The 15,686-nt window shown below is 41.5% G+C and overlaps 1 protein-coding gene across 2 annotated transcripts in view; it reads right to left on the reverse strand.

The window, feature by feature from the left end:
- Positions 1-12,108, reverse strand: part of PGGT1B (protein geranylgeranyltransferase type I subunit beta) — a 28,441-nt gene extending 16,333 nt beyond the window's left edge. Inside the window, exons 1-3 of one of the 2 annotated variants that reach the window (XM_080973004.1) lie at positions 11,932-12,107; positions 5,984-6,102; positions 1,253-1,320 (exon numbers count right to left, since the gene is read on the reverse strand). In XM_080973004.1, coding sequence (XP_080829130.1) covers positions 1,253-1,320; positions 5,984-6,102; positions 11,932-12,065 — 321 coding nt within the window. In that variant the 5' untranslated portion in view covers positions 12,066-12,107. Of the gene's footprint in view, positions 1-1,252; positions 1,321-5,983; positions 6,103-11,931 lie in introns of both variants that reach the window. The other variant, XM_080973005.1, reaches the window with a different exon arrangement.
- Positions 12,109-15,686: the final 3,578 nt, after the last annotated feature.

The raw sequence follows: 15,686 nt of genomic DNA on the forward strand, positions 1-15,686 counted from the left end.
GTTATAAAGGTGAAGGTTTCCTATGAAGAATATCCTCATTTAGAATACAACATTCAAATGTGTGTTCAGGCAATGCTGCAATAATCTGAGGATTTGCTGCATTTTCCCGTGTATAACACACCCCCATGTATAAGACATGTATAAGACTCTTTTTTGGGACTCAATATTGAGAAAATGGGGGCAGATTGCCCACAGTTATTGAGCTGGGGGGGGGGGAATTGCACAGTATTGGAGGGAGAGTTTTGCCAAAAATCGCTCACCCGCAACAGCCAATCGCACGCACATCGACAAAGGCACTAATTGTTTCCACACTCACCAAAAGCAAGCACCAAAACAGCCAACAGCTGACACCCCCCAATTTTGAGCACCATTTTTTAATAAAATAACCTCGTCTTATACATGGAAAACTACGGTAAGTCATGCATTAACACCTTTTTTCTGTACATGTCCACGCTGTGGAATGACGGAAAGAGAGTGAGCAAGATTCGCATCCGATAAAGACCCGAAGGAGTTGCAAATGGCCATGATTTGTGCAAAGTTAAAAGCAACATAAACCTGAATAAAATCAGAACTACTTTTAAAAGTAGTGTTCTGTGGGCACATCTTGAAAGACCTGTGGTTCCAAAATAAAGAACTGAACCGAACACATACCCCAGCAAGCACTGCTGCTGAGCAGATGCTGTTCATTTTAACAGACCTCAAGTAGGATATGAGCAGAGGTTCCACAGCTTCACTGCTTAGTCAATTCTATGAAAAGTGAACAGAGCACCCTATGTTCACATCAACTTGAAATTCTTGGGTCACAAAGGTTCACAGAACAAAACCATTACATTATCAAGTCGCAGGCTTCCACACATCCTACCTGCCCACATACATTCAATGTAGTTACTTTAGTAACTTACGGTGCAATCCTAACTTTACTTATCTGGGAGCAAGCCTCATTCAATTCAAGATGACTTGCTTCTGAGTAGACAATTTCCCAGTTTCTATTCTTATTGGTTTTAAAAGCTTAAAGCACATTAAAAAGCTGTGCATCCATTTCTAGCTTTCATTAAAATATGGCTTCGATAATAAGAGCACTGTTCTGCCTCGCGGAAATGTTTTCAATTTACGAGTAGAATTTACAAAAATAGAGTGCTATTTTTACTCTAAAAAATGCTCACCTCAGAGCCTTATTTCATGATCATGTAAATATTTGTTAAAAGGCTGCAAAGGAAAGCACTGTAATTTTTTTCATGTAGTATTCACTAACCTTGGACGGATTGAATGGCATTCCCAGATACGAAGAACCACGGAATCCACAGCGATGCATGTTTGACCCTTTGTAGGAAACAAAACAACCCTCGTTTAACTTTGTGCATTCATTTTCAAATTACTAGCTATTTGTTTTAAACAATTCTACTGAAATTTAAAGTCTTTCTCTGGCTCATGATTAATGCCAAATCATATTCCCTAGCTCAGACTGCTATCCTACAAACTTAACTTGGAGTAACTCCTATTGAACTCTGTGAACCCACTTACTTTTGAGTAAAGGGGCTGGCAATGCAGCTCTGCCACATGCAGCTCTGCATTCGCAACCATTTTTCACAGAAGGCCAATGGGAGTGGTTAGTTTTTCCACCCTGCTACATACTCATCATTTTCTGAGTTCTACAAACACTCCATCCTACGTAGTTGATGTAGAAATGGTCAGCCAGCCATTTTCAGTCTATCCCCTCCTCAGACTGACCTTCCAGGAAAATATAGCTCCTGTTCTGGGATCTAGCCTAACACGTTTGCAGAGATAAGAGCTGTAATAAGCAGCAGCTAAATAAAAACAAACTGTGTTTTACAAATTGTTAGGAGTCATTCTGCAAAGAAACAGAAAAGATGATTGTAACTTTAAGAACTGTTTCTGTGAGTTCTGGGTGTGAGTTCTGGGCTGATAAGATACAACTGGTGATGAGTACAAAAGGAGAAGTTATTTTACACCTGTCTCATGGTTCTGTCGTCCGCTGCCAGGAAGATACAGCTCCAACACAAATGTCATACAACTATATAAACCTTGAGCCAAAGTAAGGCATATAGAACCATACAAGAACAAATTTATTACAGCAATTATATTAAAGAGTTCATGTACCAATTGGTTGTCTTTTATGTATATTCTCTGTCTAAAAACTGAAAGAAAAACTCTACTATTCATGCAACAGTACCAGTCAGATCCCCCAAGAGGGTTCTCCAAGGATCACAAGCATACAAAGCATTCATCCTGCACAAAGAAGTCTTGTTTAAAGAGGGTTTTTTTTCCATCTGAGATATACTAAATAATGAAGGTCCTCCTACATATTATTAATTTTTAATGTCACTCCAGTATTTATGGTGGGTTGTATCCAATGCATCCTTCCATTCACGGAAGACTCTTTGATTTAGTGGAGGCTAACAAAAGTGGGAAGGAGGCAAAGCAGTTTGTGTATCCATAGCAGTGACCAGAGGAGGAATGAGCTCTGGGAAGAGCACAGAGAGAAGAAAACACCATGGTGCATCTGCAGCAGCACAACTGGACGCCTCCATCTGCTCCAACTGCAACAAAACATCTCTCTCCCATATTGGCCCCAAAGCCACAGTAAATGTATAATGGCATAAGTTAAACCCATGAAATGTACTCCACAAAGGCAAATATTTATAGAGAATTTACAGATGATTTTTCTCTTCTTTTTAACCTGACATACCAAAATGCCATGAAATACAGTGGGCTGTGACATTTCCCAGCAAAGCTAAACCTATATGTGAAAAGAATGCAGCTGTGAATTGATAACCTGGGACTGTAAGTTACTCAATTTGATTTTGAGTACTGAAATTAATGGGCCTAATTTAGTCATTACGGTGGATCTCCTCCGAGTAAAACTTGGTCGATTGCCACCCTTGGTTTTGCTCTTGTATTTTAATTCAGAAAATACACTAAATTAGTGTACAGAAGAAGCTTCAGAACATGGTTCTAGCTATTAACAGGAGGTTTTCATTTCAGTGCCTGTCTTCATTGTGTTTTGCAGAAAGCTGCTGTGAAAGAAGAGCCACATCTATTTTCAGCTCAAAGAGCTTTTCTTGAATCTTTCACTAACATCTCATTACCCATCCCAAGAGAATGCGGATCATAGTCAAGAGTTTGTTTTGGTTTTTTAAATACCTTCATTAACTTTGTTACTTTTAAGTTTCCTTTTGCAAGATGACCTTAAAGGTCCCATAAGCCTTCAATTCTTAAGTCAAGCACTCCAGAAATTAACAACCATGGAGAACGCCACACAGAATTGGAGATTAACAGACAAACCATGATCACTATTCATTGAGTAGGAGTTAATCCAACAGTTTCAAAACAACAAGAGCAGCTGTTCTGAATCAATTATTATAGATGAGGTCTTATGGTAATTAGTCAAGAAGACTGTCTAAGGCTAATATTGAAGCTCCAAAATTTAAAAACAGGTGTGGGGAGATGTTAAGAAAATAAGAAGTATTTTAGCTTCAGTGGGGATGTTTCATGTGAGTGCATATCTATTAATATGTGGTGTGGCCAGTGTGGTGTAGTGGTTAAGAGCAGTGGACTCGTAATCTGGGGAACCGGGTTCGATTCCCTGCTCCTCCACATGCAGCTGCTGGGTGACCTTGGGCCAGTCACACTTCTCTGAAGTCTTTGAAGTCTCTCAGCCCCACTCACCTCACAGAGTGTTTGTTGTGGGGGAGGAAGGGAAAGGAGAATGTTAGCCGCTTTGAGACTCCTTAAAGGGAGTGAAAGGCGGGATATCAAATCCAAACTCTTCTTCTTCTTCTACTGTTGATATGTGCCACAAAAAACTAAATCTTCGAAAACCATGTTACTGAATTTTTAAGTATGGGGGGCGGACAGTTTCATAATCATTTAATATTTTTAATCAGCTACAGTTAAAGATTAAATGTTAAGAGAAGTCTGAGGCATCACAACTGGCTGTATCCTTTACTTACTAAGGCAAAAAAAAAATAAACAAGCTGTTGTCAGCAAGTAAGAGTCTCTTGCAGCATCTTAAAGTCTAGGAAACCTATTAAAGTATAAACTTCTGCTGTAATAAATTTGATAGTCTTAAAGGTGTCACAAAACTTTAACTGTAGCTTGCCCCTTGTTTTTACTGCAGCAGACTAGCACAGCTTCCCCTCTGGAAGCTGTCACAGGAAGGATTTAGCACTTCAATTATGGAATGGCACCATCTAGTGGCTGTTCTGCATATAAATGGTAATACTACTGAAAACAATTGAAGCCTTAACAACAACAACAAAAAAGATGTAACACACTCCAATGAGTTGTACTAATCATTACTCTAAGGAAACAAAACAGGAGCCTTGTAGCACCTTAAAGAGAAAAAATATGTTTGTTAAGCTGTTGCAAGCCTCATTTTTGTGTGTGCTATTAAAAGACTCACAATCCCTCTGGAATTATTCTAAAGACAGCTGAAATCAGAGGTAATGGGAGGAAGTCTTATTTTGTAGAGAATATATCCCCACCACCACACAACTAACAAACATGTATGCAGTAAGTTCAAAAACAAAACAAGATTATCATAGACCTCATAATTCTTAAGCTTTTGTAGTATAATACTGCTCCATTTGCAACACCTGTCAATACTGATCCCATTTTAGCCATAAATCTGATTGGTGAAACTGCCACTAATCTGAAGAGAGTCTTTTTAGACTTCTGCTTTTTTCAGTATTGGCTCATAAAACGTACAAAGAAGTCAGAACAATATCAAAACTAATTTGAAACACTTGTGGAACAGTCTTCTCCCACCATACTCTCCAAAACCCAAGTCACAGCATCAAATGAAAGCAGTACAAGACTTTTAAATATTTCACTTGGCTTAAGAATGTTAAGAGCAGCATTCCTGGATCAGACCAAAGACCCATTCAGTCCAACATTCTGTTCCCACAGTGGCCAAACAGATGCCTAAGTGAACCCGCAAGCAGGACAAGAGCACAATAGCCTCCTTCAACTCGTGATCCCCAGAAACCTGCATTCAGAGATATGCTGAAAACAGTAAACTGCCATCATGATTAGTAACTAGATAGCCTTATCTTGCATGTGTTGGCTTTTGGTGATCAGAGATAGAGTGGCACGAGGATCCTGATTTTATATGTATATTTCTTTTTAAAATGTTTCTAATATCTTACCACACACCAGCAGCCTTAGTGATTTCAAGATGTGGTACTAAGGAGGAAGGGGTATATACTACCAGTACTGCTCTCTTTTTCAGAAAGCCTGCCTCCTAGATGGAGCAGAGAGCACAAGAGTACAAGACCACTGACTTCCAACAAGTAGGGCAACAGTGCATTACTGTATTGACATCTGACTCAGTTCTATCAATTAGCTTGAGTTTCCCTGTTATTCTTCCATTGTTCTCTTATAGTAGTGGTGGGTTTGGCTTAACATTCATTAATGTAATAATAGTTCTGGCAAGTTATATTAGTTGCATATTTCTTGTACAGCTAAGCTAATAAGTCTTACAAGGAAATTCAGTACAATTAAGAAGGAACAAAGCCATTGACCCATCTAAGCACATTTAAGCAGCTTTATAAAAAAACTATCATGAACATGTTTTGTCATGATTAGACAAAATACCTTCTGAATGTTTCTAATTTAACAATATATTAAGAATTTCAACGTATCCTTCTAGAACCCATCAAAGCAACATATATTTTTTTAAAAAAGCAGAGGGTCCCCTACTTGAAAGTTTAACCTACTTTGCTTAATACAACTGCATCTATAACTCACTATAGCTCTTTGACAGGCTTCACTGCACAGTTCTGTGACCTGGCTAAGAGCATCTACATTTTAGTACTGCTAAGCACTTTCAATTGCTACAAGTAAGATGGTCACTGCTCAGCATCTCTATGAACAAGGGTTTGCTCTCTATTATCAAAAGCTAAAAGCAGCACAAATGAGTGTAATGAAATGTCAGTAAGAGAAAAGCTAAAAACTCACTCACTGTCTTCTGTGGGAAGGACCTGCAGGGAATAAATCCATTCTATTATATCTTCTTTGTTCACCACATCTAAGGAATCCAACATATCCAGACCAGAGAGTGCAAAAAAAGCAATTGTCAACCTGCGAGGGAAGAAAAGCAGGATATTACTACCCGCCATCGATATAAAATGGTTTGTAAGCATGAGAAGTCGTACTTCTAAGCCACAAAGAAGTACCTGTGTTATGTGTCAGCTCCAGCATGAACTGAAAACAGACATGAGTGCTGCAACCTGACAATATGCTGCAGGGAGCTGGCTTACATGTAACTCTGCAGGCAGAAAGCCACGCTGCTGTCAAGCTTCACTAACCAACTCCACCTGGAGTGAGGGAGTGAAAAACCGATACCAACAAGTTTCTCCGACTGATGAAGCAGACCACACATAAATGCAGAATAACAACATGTTCAAGAAGCTATAAAATGACTGGCTCATTAGCATCAAAATCAGGAAAGAAAAATGTCTTCAGCACCAAGAGCCATGGAAGAAAAATGCAATCTGACAGGTAACAAACACAAATCAGACACATTTTGGTGCTAGAAATTACGCAGATAAAAAGGTGGTGCAGGTGTCCCTACAATGTGGCTCCATACAGTTGCGTGTGAACAATGCAAACCGTAGACCATCTTAACTGTGAGCCCTGCAAGCCCTGCCTTGAGGGCCTATTCCCACCTGGCCTGGGACAGTAATGCAATGACTGATTCCAGCTACAAAAACTGTTACTATTGAAAGCGATGCAAACCATCTTGTTTCGAGTCCAGAAAAACATGGTGATCATGATGCCTAAAACTATCAGGATGCAGTGCTGTTTAAGGACTTGGGTTGGGATGAAGATTTAATTTTGGAGCCCTGTTATTATTGTTGTTACTAGGATAATATTTTTGCATTTTATTGTTAGACCTTATTCTGAATCGTAAGGAGACTGATTTTGTTGCATACAATCAACTTGCAACTTGAATGATCACAGCTTTATGTTTGGCTGGCCAACTGCAATTGCACAAATTAAACACACACAAGGTGGAGAGGTTAGATGCAGAAAGAGCTATTAAGCTCTCATACTTGGTTACCAGGTTCTGGGAAGCTCCAGCAAGAGAGCCTGGTAAGCAAGGAGGAGAGCTTAAAAGCAAGAAAACTTGGCATGGAAAGAGCTTTAAAGCTCGCTGAAAGCACCTCCAGAGCCTTTGGAAAGGTAGAGGTGGACACACAAGGACAGTTCTTGGGTTGTTCTTACAATATGTGATTTTGGCTTTACACACAATCCCTAAAACCACAGCACAAGTTGCAAGTCAACTGTATTTCTTAATGAGTTGTACATTCAACATTTAGACCACTTAGAACAAGGGTGGGAACCTTTTGAACCCAAGGGCCACTATCCAGGGGACACATAAAAGTGACAGGCAGGTCCAGAGGCAAAAGTGGACAAAGAAAGGACGTGGCTTAGGTTTGTATAGTAGGCTACATTCCAGCAACACAAATGTCAGAGGCGTTTATGCACACACTCATGAAACATTGGTGGGTAGGAGTATGGCATAGAGTGTGCCAAGAGCCAGCCGAAGAGGCCTGAATGGATGCATTGGAACCTAGGTCTCAGGTTCTTGACATGACGTAGAATTTTTTTTATTGTTTTAAAGAAATCACTGATTTTTATCCATCCTGAGATAAAACAATAAATAGTAACCTTAAAACACAGAGCTGCTCACTACTGGTACAATAAAAAAATCATAAATACCCGAGAAAACAACTAGGTTTCAACTTTGCAATAGAACAAGGGGAAAGTTGGTGCTTGGTGCACCTCCAAAAGGAGGACATTCCATAATTGACTTTATCTTTAATTCTCAAACGTCTTTTGTTTTAATAGTAAACCTATCTGACACAGTTCCACACAAACTACTTTAAGAGTATATTTATCTTTCAAAATTGCTGCCCAGAACATATTCTGTCAGATTTTTGCCAAGTAAGTCAAAATTAAATCTAATAAAACACCCAGGAAGTTCACCTAGTAATTTCCTAGTACAATGAGTAGTGGACAGTGTGGATGGGGCTGCATTGCCAATCTGTCTTTCCAACACTGTGCATAGCAGTGAAGTGGAAGGGGAAGGTAGGGAAGGGAAGGGGAAGGAGAAAGGCAGTAGGAGTTTGGCACATGTGCAGCAGCAGAGCCAATGTGATGCTCCCACTACTGCACACCATGCTGTGTCCAATGTGTGGTGTTGGAAAAGCAATGCAGCTTCACCCGCACCACCTGCTACTGAGTTTGACAATACCCCTACAGAGGTGTTGCAGTACATAAGAGCTTTCCAAAATGTGTGTTGCAACACACTAGTGCGTCAGCTGCAGTGTGTAGGTGTGTCGCACAAATGCTCCCCGTGCTCCTCCCAGGGCTGAAAAGGGGATAGTTCAGCCAAGCAAAGGTTTGCTAGTAAAACTGAATTGCTGTGTCGCAAATGATGCACGTCTAAAAAGTGTCACCAACTTGAAAAATTTGGACAGCTCTGCAATACACTCTTGGATTCACGTGACATCAGTTTTCTCTACAAACAGAGATGTCATCTAATTACATTTTGGTGGCACATAATAGTTACCAGACACAGACCAGTAGCAATTCAAGTTATTAATGATTTGGTCAGACAAGAGTCCTTATAATTAAGCATAATGTACACTTTGCTTTGCAGTCTTAGTTACAATGCTTTTATTCACCTATCTGGGTTCTGCAACAACCTCCAGGTCTGCTACACCCATTGTTACTTGTAACCTGTTTTGCTTTTCACAGATCACAGACTACTAACCAATCACACTGCTTGCAGCATTATTGAGAGCCATGGTATAATTAAGTGCACAGATTACCTGCATAGCTATTAGAACAGGTTCTTTAATAGGTGGCTCCATATACTGGGGAACATATTAAAGGAAAAAATGCTGCTGCCCTGAGGAGGATTCTCCTAAATCTAATATTCAGTGGGTCAGCATTCCCCAATCATTGGTAGAAAAGCTGCAACATAGAAAGTAAACATTTTTTCTCCTTGCTCTTTCATAGTACAGTCATACCTCGGAAGTCGAACAGAATCCATTCCGGAAGTCCATTCGACTTCAAAATGTTCAGGAACCAAGGTGTGGCTTCCAACTGGCTGCAGGAAGCTCCTGCGGCCAATCAGAAGCTACGACGAACATTCAGGTTCCAAAGAACATTCGCAAACCGGAATAACAACTTCCGCGTTTGCGACGTTCGGGAGCCAAAATATTTGTCTCGCAAGGCGTTTGACTTCTGAGGTACGACTGTACCGTTTACAAAAATATTAAGTGAGGGGTCTCATTCCCATTAGCTAACTAAACAAATTCCTCCTGTTAGAAAATAATTTCTACTTAAGTAATTGATTTCTTTTAAACTGACCAGTAGGGGGAAAATGAACTATTTCCTAAATGGTGATTTCATTCCTAAAGAGAAATCAGGTTTCAAACTGAATTTGCTTCTTGCTGACCAAATTCAACATCCTCTTTTTTCTAAGGGGTTTTATTTCTCCTCCAACTCTTTAAGCTTTTTTTCATACATCATAAAGATGACTTTAATATTCAAGCTCTAAACTCTTAGCAGCTCTCTGCAATGTTTGCATTGCTCTCCAGCAAACTACCCAACTGGGGATTTCTACAGATTGCAGACCAGAAAGAGAACCACTCATAAAGGATTCTTCTAAATAAATTTTAAAATATTTTTCTCACCACAGCTCTTGTCACTTCTAGAAATTTTTCTAGCAAATTGTTTCCCCTCCTTCCAAATTTCCAGACCTTCATGTTCCAAGAGCAATTCTGAAGCTGTTTCCAATCCTATGGATGTTTACTCAAAAGCAAATATCACTGCTTTCAATAGGGCTTGATCCCAAGTGTGCATAAGACTACACTTATATAATTTCGTTGTCCCCGAAGGGGGCAATGACAATAAAGATATTATTATTATTATTATTATTATTATTAGTTCAACAGTCTTACAGTAGGATAATAGCCCTTCTATTTAAATAGGGTTGAGGGTTTTTTTTGTTTCTAACACTTCAAAAAAACTGTCCCAGTTTGACTGAGTTTCTTAGACATAAACATGATGTTAAATATGTTCGGCATATAATCTAAGTCACATTCTGAGGGTACAAGGAGTGGGGCTGTGGTGTGCAGTATGTGTAGGCCCTGTTGGAATTTATAGGCCTGCCTACCTGATTGCTTTACCAAAGCAACACTTAAGGTAGGGCATAAAGTAAAAATCTGGTTGGTCATCGTTGCCGTAAGAAAATGAGTTGAGTTCAAGAGAATAACTGAAGAAAAGAACCATTACTCATATTTAAAAGCAACCAAGCTAAAGTGCTCTTTTTACTTGCCGTAACCTTATTGGTGAATAGATTCTGGCAGGTAGCCGTGTTGGTCTGATGCAGTCAAAATTAAAAAAAAAATGTCCAGTGGCACCTTAGAGAACAACTAAGTTTGTTCTGGGTATAAGCTTTCATGTGCATATGAAAGCTCATACCCAGAACAAACTTAGTTGGTCTCTAAGGTGCTACTGGACAATTTTTTTACTTATTGGTTAAGTAGGAGTAGTTGTAGCTGCCAGCATCTCCTCCAGCACCAACTGGACCACTGGTTCCCAAAGCGGGTGGTATCACCCCCTGAGCGGGGAACAAGAGACTATCAGACTTTTAAAAGCTTTGATGAACTGGATCAAGTTGATAAGTTTTGTTCAGTTAAAACTATTTAGCTTAATTCAATTTTGAATACTGTAATTGTTACTATTTTGAATTTTACTGTGTTACTACTTTCCCTAGTAGGTTGTGCAAACCACTATTCTGAATAATGCTTTTTATAGAGTAGGGGGCACTGGGGAACCAAGTTTATGGAACCAAGAGGGCAGTGGCCCAAAAAAGTTTGGAAACAACTGAACTAAACTGAAAGTTGGGTCAGGAAGCGGTAATACAGAAGATAGAAGAGGAAGAAACTGAAAAAATCCTGGTGAAGCCAATAAAGGAAAATATTTGCATTTGAGCTGTCCTAAAATTATTTCTCTTTGCATAAAGGAGGTGTTGCTCCCACCTGAGACCAAGGCTCTGAAAGAGGGTTCAACTTGTATTCCAAAACAAGTTGTATTGTATGAAGGAGCGCTCAACTTGTATTCCAAAACAAGCTCAACTTGTACTCCAAAACAAGTTGAGCTGCGATAATCATCTTAGCTGGCACATCTGGGAACAAGTTTCTCCTTTTCACATTCTTTCTGTACCTCCTTCCTGTTTTTGTTCATCTTACAAGAAAGCAGAACAGAAACAGACCTCACCATGTCATGTTTAGCCAAGGCTTAACGCTTGTTAAGACTCAGCACCAAAGACGGGTGTTCAGCCACTAGGTTTAAGCACATGAATTTAGTGGGCTTTTAAGAGAAAGCGTTCCTCACCTCTTCACCAGTGCTCTGATCTGAAAAGCTAGGGTAGAGTCAGTTTATATTTTATGCTGTGAACCACCCTGAGATCTTTGGATGAAGAGCGGTATAGAAAATGAATGAATGAATGAATGAATGAATACATACATACATACCAAACTCTACCTTTTACCAATTGGGTTGAAGCTTAACATGAGCAAGAGTACCCAAAGAGCATACACAGAGTTCCCCTCAGTTTTGAGCTATACCACAACCAACATGGATTTTTTTTGGGGGGGGGGGGTCCGAGAGTTGGACGGGGTTAGGAAAGCAGAAAATCAGATTTAGAAATTAAACCTTGGGCAAGTCCAGAGGTCCGGGGGCTGCCGGAACCGTTGCGCTCCCTGACACTGTGGGGAAAACCTCCGAGGGCTATTCTACGCGAGAATGAACGTGAGGAAGAGACCCGCCACGGGATGCCCAGCCGCCGTCGGCAGGCGCTTGTCCTTCTCCCACCCCCGCCAGGGCTACCTGCTGGTCTCCAGGGACGAATAGCGCTCGGGCAGGATCTGCAGGCAGCGCTGGAAGAACCGCACGTGCCGCTCCTTCAGGAAATCCAGCCGCTCTCCGTCCCCGAAGCCCCCGTCCTCCTCCGACGCCGCCATGTTGGCCAACCGCTCCCTAACCCCGCGCGCGCGCAGCGTCGGTCACCGCCGGCAGCGGCACGCGGGTCACGTGGGGCGGCGGAGGCGCGGCGCTAATTGGGGGCGGCGGAAGCAGCTCCGGAGGGAGGAGGGAGCGCGAGCACGCCCCGCGTGCGGCTAAAGGGGCGGGGCCAGCCAGCATGGGCGCCAATCAGAGGCGAGCTCAGAAAACTGGCCGTCGTTTAAATAGGAAGCGCGTCGATGGGTTGGGGAGCATTGACGTGAGCATTCCACGTTTTCTTGTATAGGCGCTTGAGAGTTACTAGTCTTCCAAAACAAACGCCTTTTAAAAAGAAGAAAATGTTGGTGCCGGAGTGGTAAAAAACAAACAAACAAAAACCCCTGACCTCCATACAGAGCTGCTCCACACAATGGCAACAGCCATAGCTGTCAACTTACAGATTTGAAAATAAGGGACCAGCAGCCAAAATAAGGGATTTTGGCTTGGCTTAGCTTATGCAGAAATCCGACACTCCTGGAGCCATGCTGCCTTGGCTGCCACTGACTGTGTTTTGCAGGGGGTTGGACTAGATGATCCTAAGGGTCTACAACTACCACAAAAAAAGAGTAGCAGACAAAAATGATGAAGGACGTCAAGATGGCAAAGCTTACAGGCAGAATTAGAAACCAGGAAGAGGACCACTTTAATAAAGAACGGGAAAAGTTTATAATTTATTTGAAAAGCTATTGTAAAGAGTTACATGTTGTTGTTGTTGTTTAGTTGTTTAGTCGTGTCCGACTCTTCGTGACCCCATGGACCAGAGCATGCCAGACACTCCTGTCTTCCACTGCCTCCCGCAGTTCAGTCAAACTCATGCTGGTAGCTTCGAGAACACTGTCTAGCCATCTCATCCTCTGTCGTCCCCTTCTCCTTGTGCCCTCCATCTTTCCCAACATCAGGGTCTTTTCCAGGGAGTCTTCTCTTCTCATGAGGTGGCCAAAGTATTGGAGTCTCAGCTTCAGGATTTGTCCTTCCAGTGAGCACTCAGGGCTGATTTCCTTCAGAATGGATAGGTTTGATCTTCTTGCAGTCCATGAGACTCTCAAGAGTCTCCTCCAGCACCATAATTCAAAAGCATCAATTCTTCAGCGATCAGGATTGACAGAAAGCTGGCCGTAATAATTTGAACTATGAATGGACAAATGATTTATGAAAAGAGAGTTATGAAAGGGATGAAGAGGGGGGAATCACTACATTAAGATGTTGCACTGGTTGGAGGGTATGCTAAGCAGCACGTCGGGGCTGCCGTCGTCCTGGCGCGAGGAGTTCCATCGGCCCTTCCCCGCCCGAGAGGGAGGGAGGGAGAGACACTCTCACCCATGCCGCCCGTGAGCCCGGCATGAGGCGGTTGCAGCGGCCACTGAAGAGCCGCCCTTCTGCATCCCTCCCCATCCCCACTCTTCCTCCTCCCTCAGGCCGTCTCCTCAGCCGCCGCTGCTGCCGCTGCCACCTCTGGCTTCCCCTGGCAGCGTGGCGGAAGTCTCACAAGAGAGGGGCTGCCTGCCCGCCCGCCGCCACCTGTCTCCTCACGACGCGCCCAAGGGGGAAAAGGGAGAGACGGAGACGCAGCAGCTCATGCGCACGCGCTCTCTCGTGGCGGAGGACTCCCAGCCGCTGCTTCCCTCCCAAGCTGGGTGAGCATGAAACCCAGGAAATTTAAGGGACATCATCAGTCTGGGACAGCAGTGGGAAACGGCGCTGGGATAAGGGAGTTTCCCACCAAATAAGGGACGGTTGACAGCTATGGCAACAGCTGTAATGCCATGCTTTTTAATACTCATTTTATTCCATCACTGCAGTGACAATCATGGCTCGAACCCAACATCCAGATTAGCTTTCTGAGCAGAAATGATCTTCTTTGAAGGATTCCCTCAATCTTTTTTTTTTTAATTCAACTGCAAGATTTATTGCACAATGTGAGGGTGTCCACGGCTAAAAAGACTGCAAAGTAGTCACAACAGCAGCATTTTACAGTTTGTAAGTTGCTGAGAAAGGCAGTCCTTCCCGTATAAAATGACGACACAAAAGGAAAGTGGATGTGGTGGGAGAAGGAAACAAGCAAGCCCGGTTTCAAGTTCTTAGTTACAAGTTGTTTTAATAACCACCTTAAATGGAAAAGTGCTGACAGGAGGCACCAAAAGTTGCTAATATCGCTCCTTTGCTGCAGCCAGATAAGAGTAGCAGCTGCCATGTGACAGTTGATGGAGGGAGGAGTCTGGTGCCTTAAGGACATAAGGGTGCTGTTGAATCAGGTCAAAGGCCCATCTAGTCCTCCATCTTTTCAGTGTCCAGCCAGATGCCTCTGATGCCACAATCAGGACCTGAATGCAACAGTGCTTTTCCCACTCATGATTCCCAGCAACCGGTATTCAGAGGTACTCTAAGTTTATATCCTGCCCTTCTTCCCAAAGGAGCCCAGGGCCCACACTCCATTAATTTCTCTATAAACATATTTTATAGAGAGCCATCCAAGTAGGTGGCCATCACTATTTCTTGTGGGAGTAAATTCCATAGTCTTAACTGTATGTTGTGTCCCCGTCCTGAGCCTTCCAACATTTAACTTCATTAAATAACTCCCAAGTTTTATGAGAAAGGGAGAAAAACTTTCTATTTATTTTCTCAACACCAGGCATAATTGTTTATACCTCCACCATACACGTACCCAACTTTTCGCTAACTTAAAAAGCCCCAGATGTTGTTTCCTTATTGCAGAGTTGCTCTAGGGCCTTTTATCATTTTGGTTGTCCTTTTCAGAACCTTTTCCAGTTCTACAATATTATTTCAATAAAATATAATAAATAATAATAATAATAATAATATTAATTAATAAAGTTTGCTTGCTTGCTTGCTTGCTGGCGTGCCATCTGACTGGGTCTCCCCAGCCATTCTGGGTGGCTCCCAACAAAAAGTAGTAAAAACACAACACAACATCACATACTAAAAACTTCCTTGACTCTGGAAGAATGGCAGATGAAGGTGATGGACTACATGGAATTGGCGGAAATGACTGGCAGAATCCGAAACCAGGGAGAAGAGTCGATGGAAGAAGAGTGGAAGAAATTTAAAGACTATTTACAGAAATATTGCAAAATTAATGAATGTTAGAAAGATGTTGGAATGAAGCTAGGTGGTTTAAGCAGTAATGCTATAAAGGTGTATGTAAAAAAGGATTGATAACAGATGAAAATTTAAAGTTATAGTATATTAAGTTAAAGGATCATGAGAAAACAAAGAGGGAAAGAAATTGCTGACTTAACTAATTGAACTGGAATACAAAAAAGGGAGGTATGAGGAGGTCAGGGAAACAAGAATATGAATGGAAGGTATGGAAAGATTGATCCATTTTTCTTTTTCTTTTTCTTTCTTTTTAAGTGTCTTTTATTCTTTTTTCTGTATTTTGTATTTTGTATTTTTCTTGTATTTTTACTTTTTGTTTTTGTGTAATTCTTTTATTCTCTGAAATTTTAATAAATATCATTTAAAAAAAACAAAAAAACTTCCTTGAACAGGGCTGCCTTCAGATGTCTTTTAAAAGGTGAGGTGACCAGAACTGAGTTGTTGCACCATAGATTTATATAACA

This window comes from Podarcis pityusensis (assembly GCF_964106645.2).
Source record: "Podarcis pityusensis genome assembly, chromosome: 11".
NCBI lineage: Eukaryota > Metazoa > Chordata > Lepidosauria > Squamata > Lacertidae > Podarcis > Podarcis pityusensis.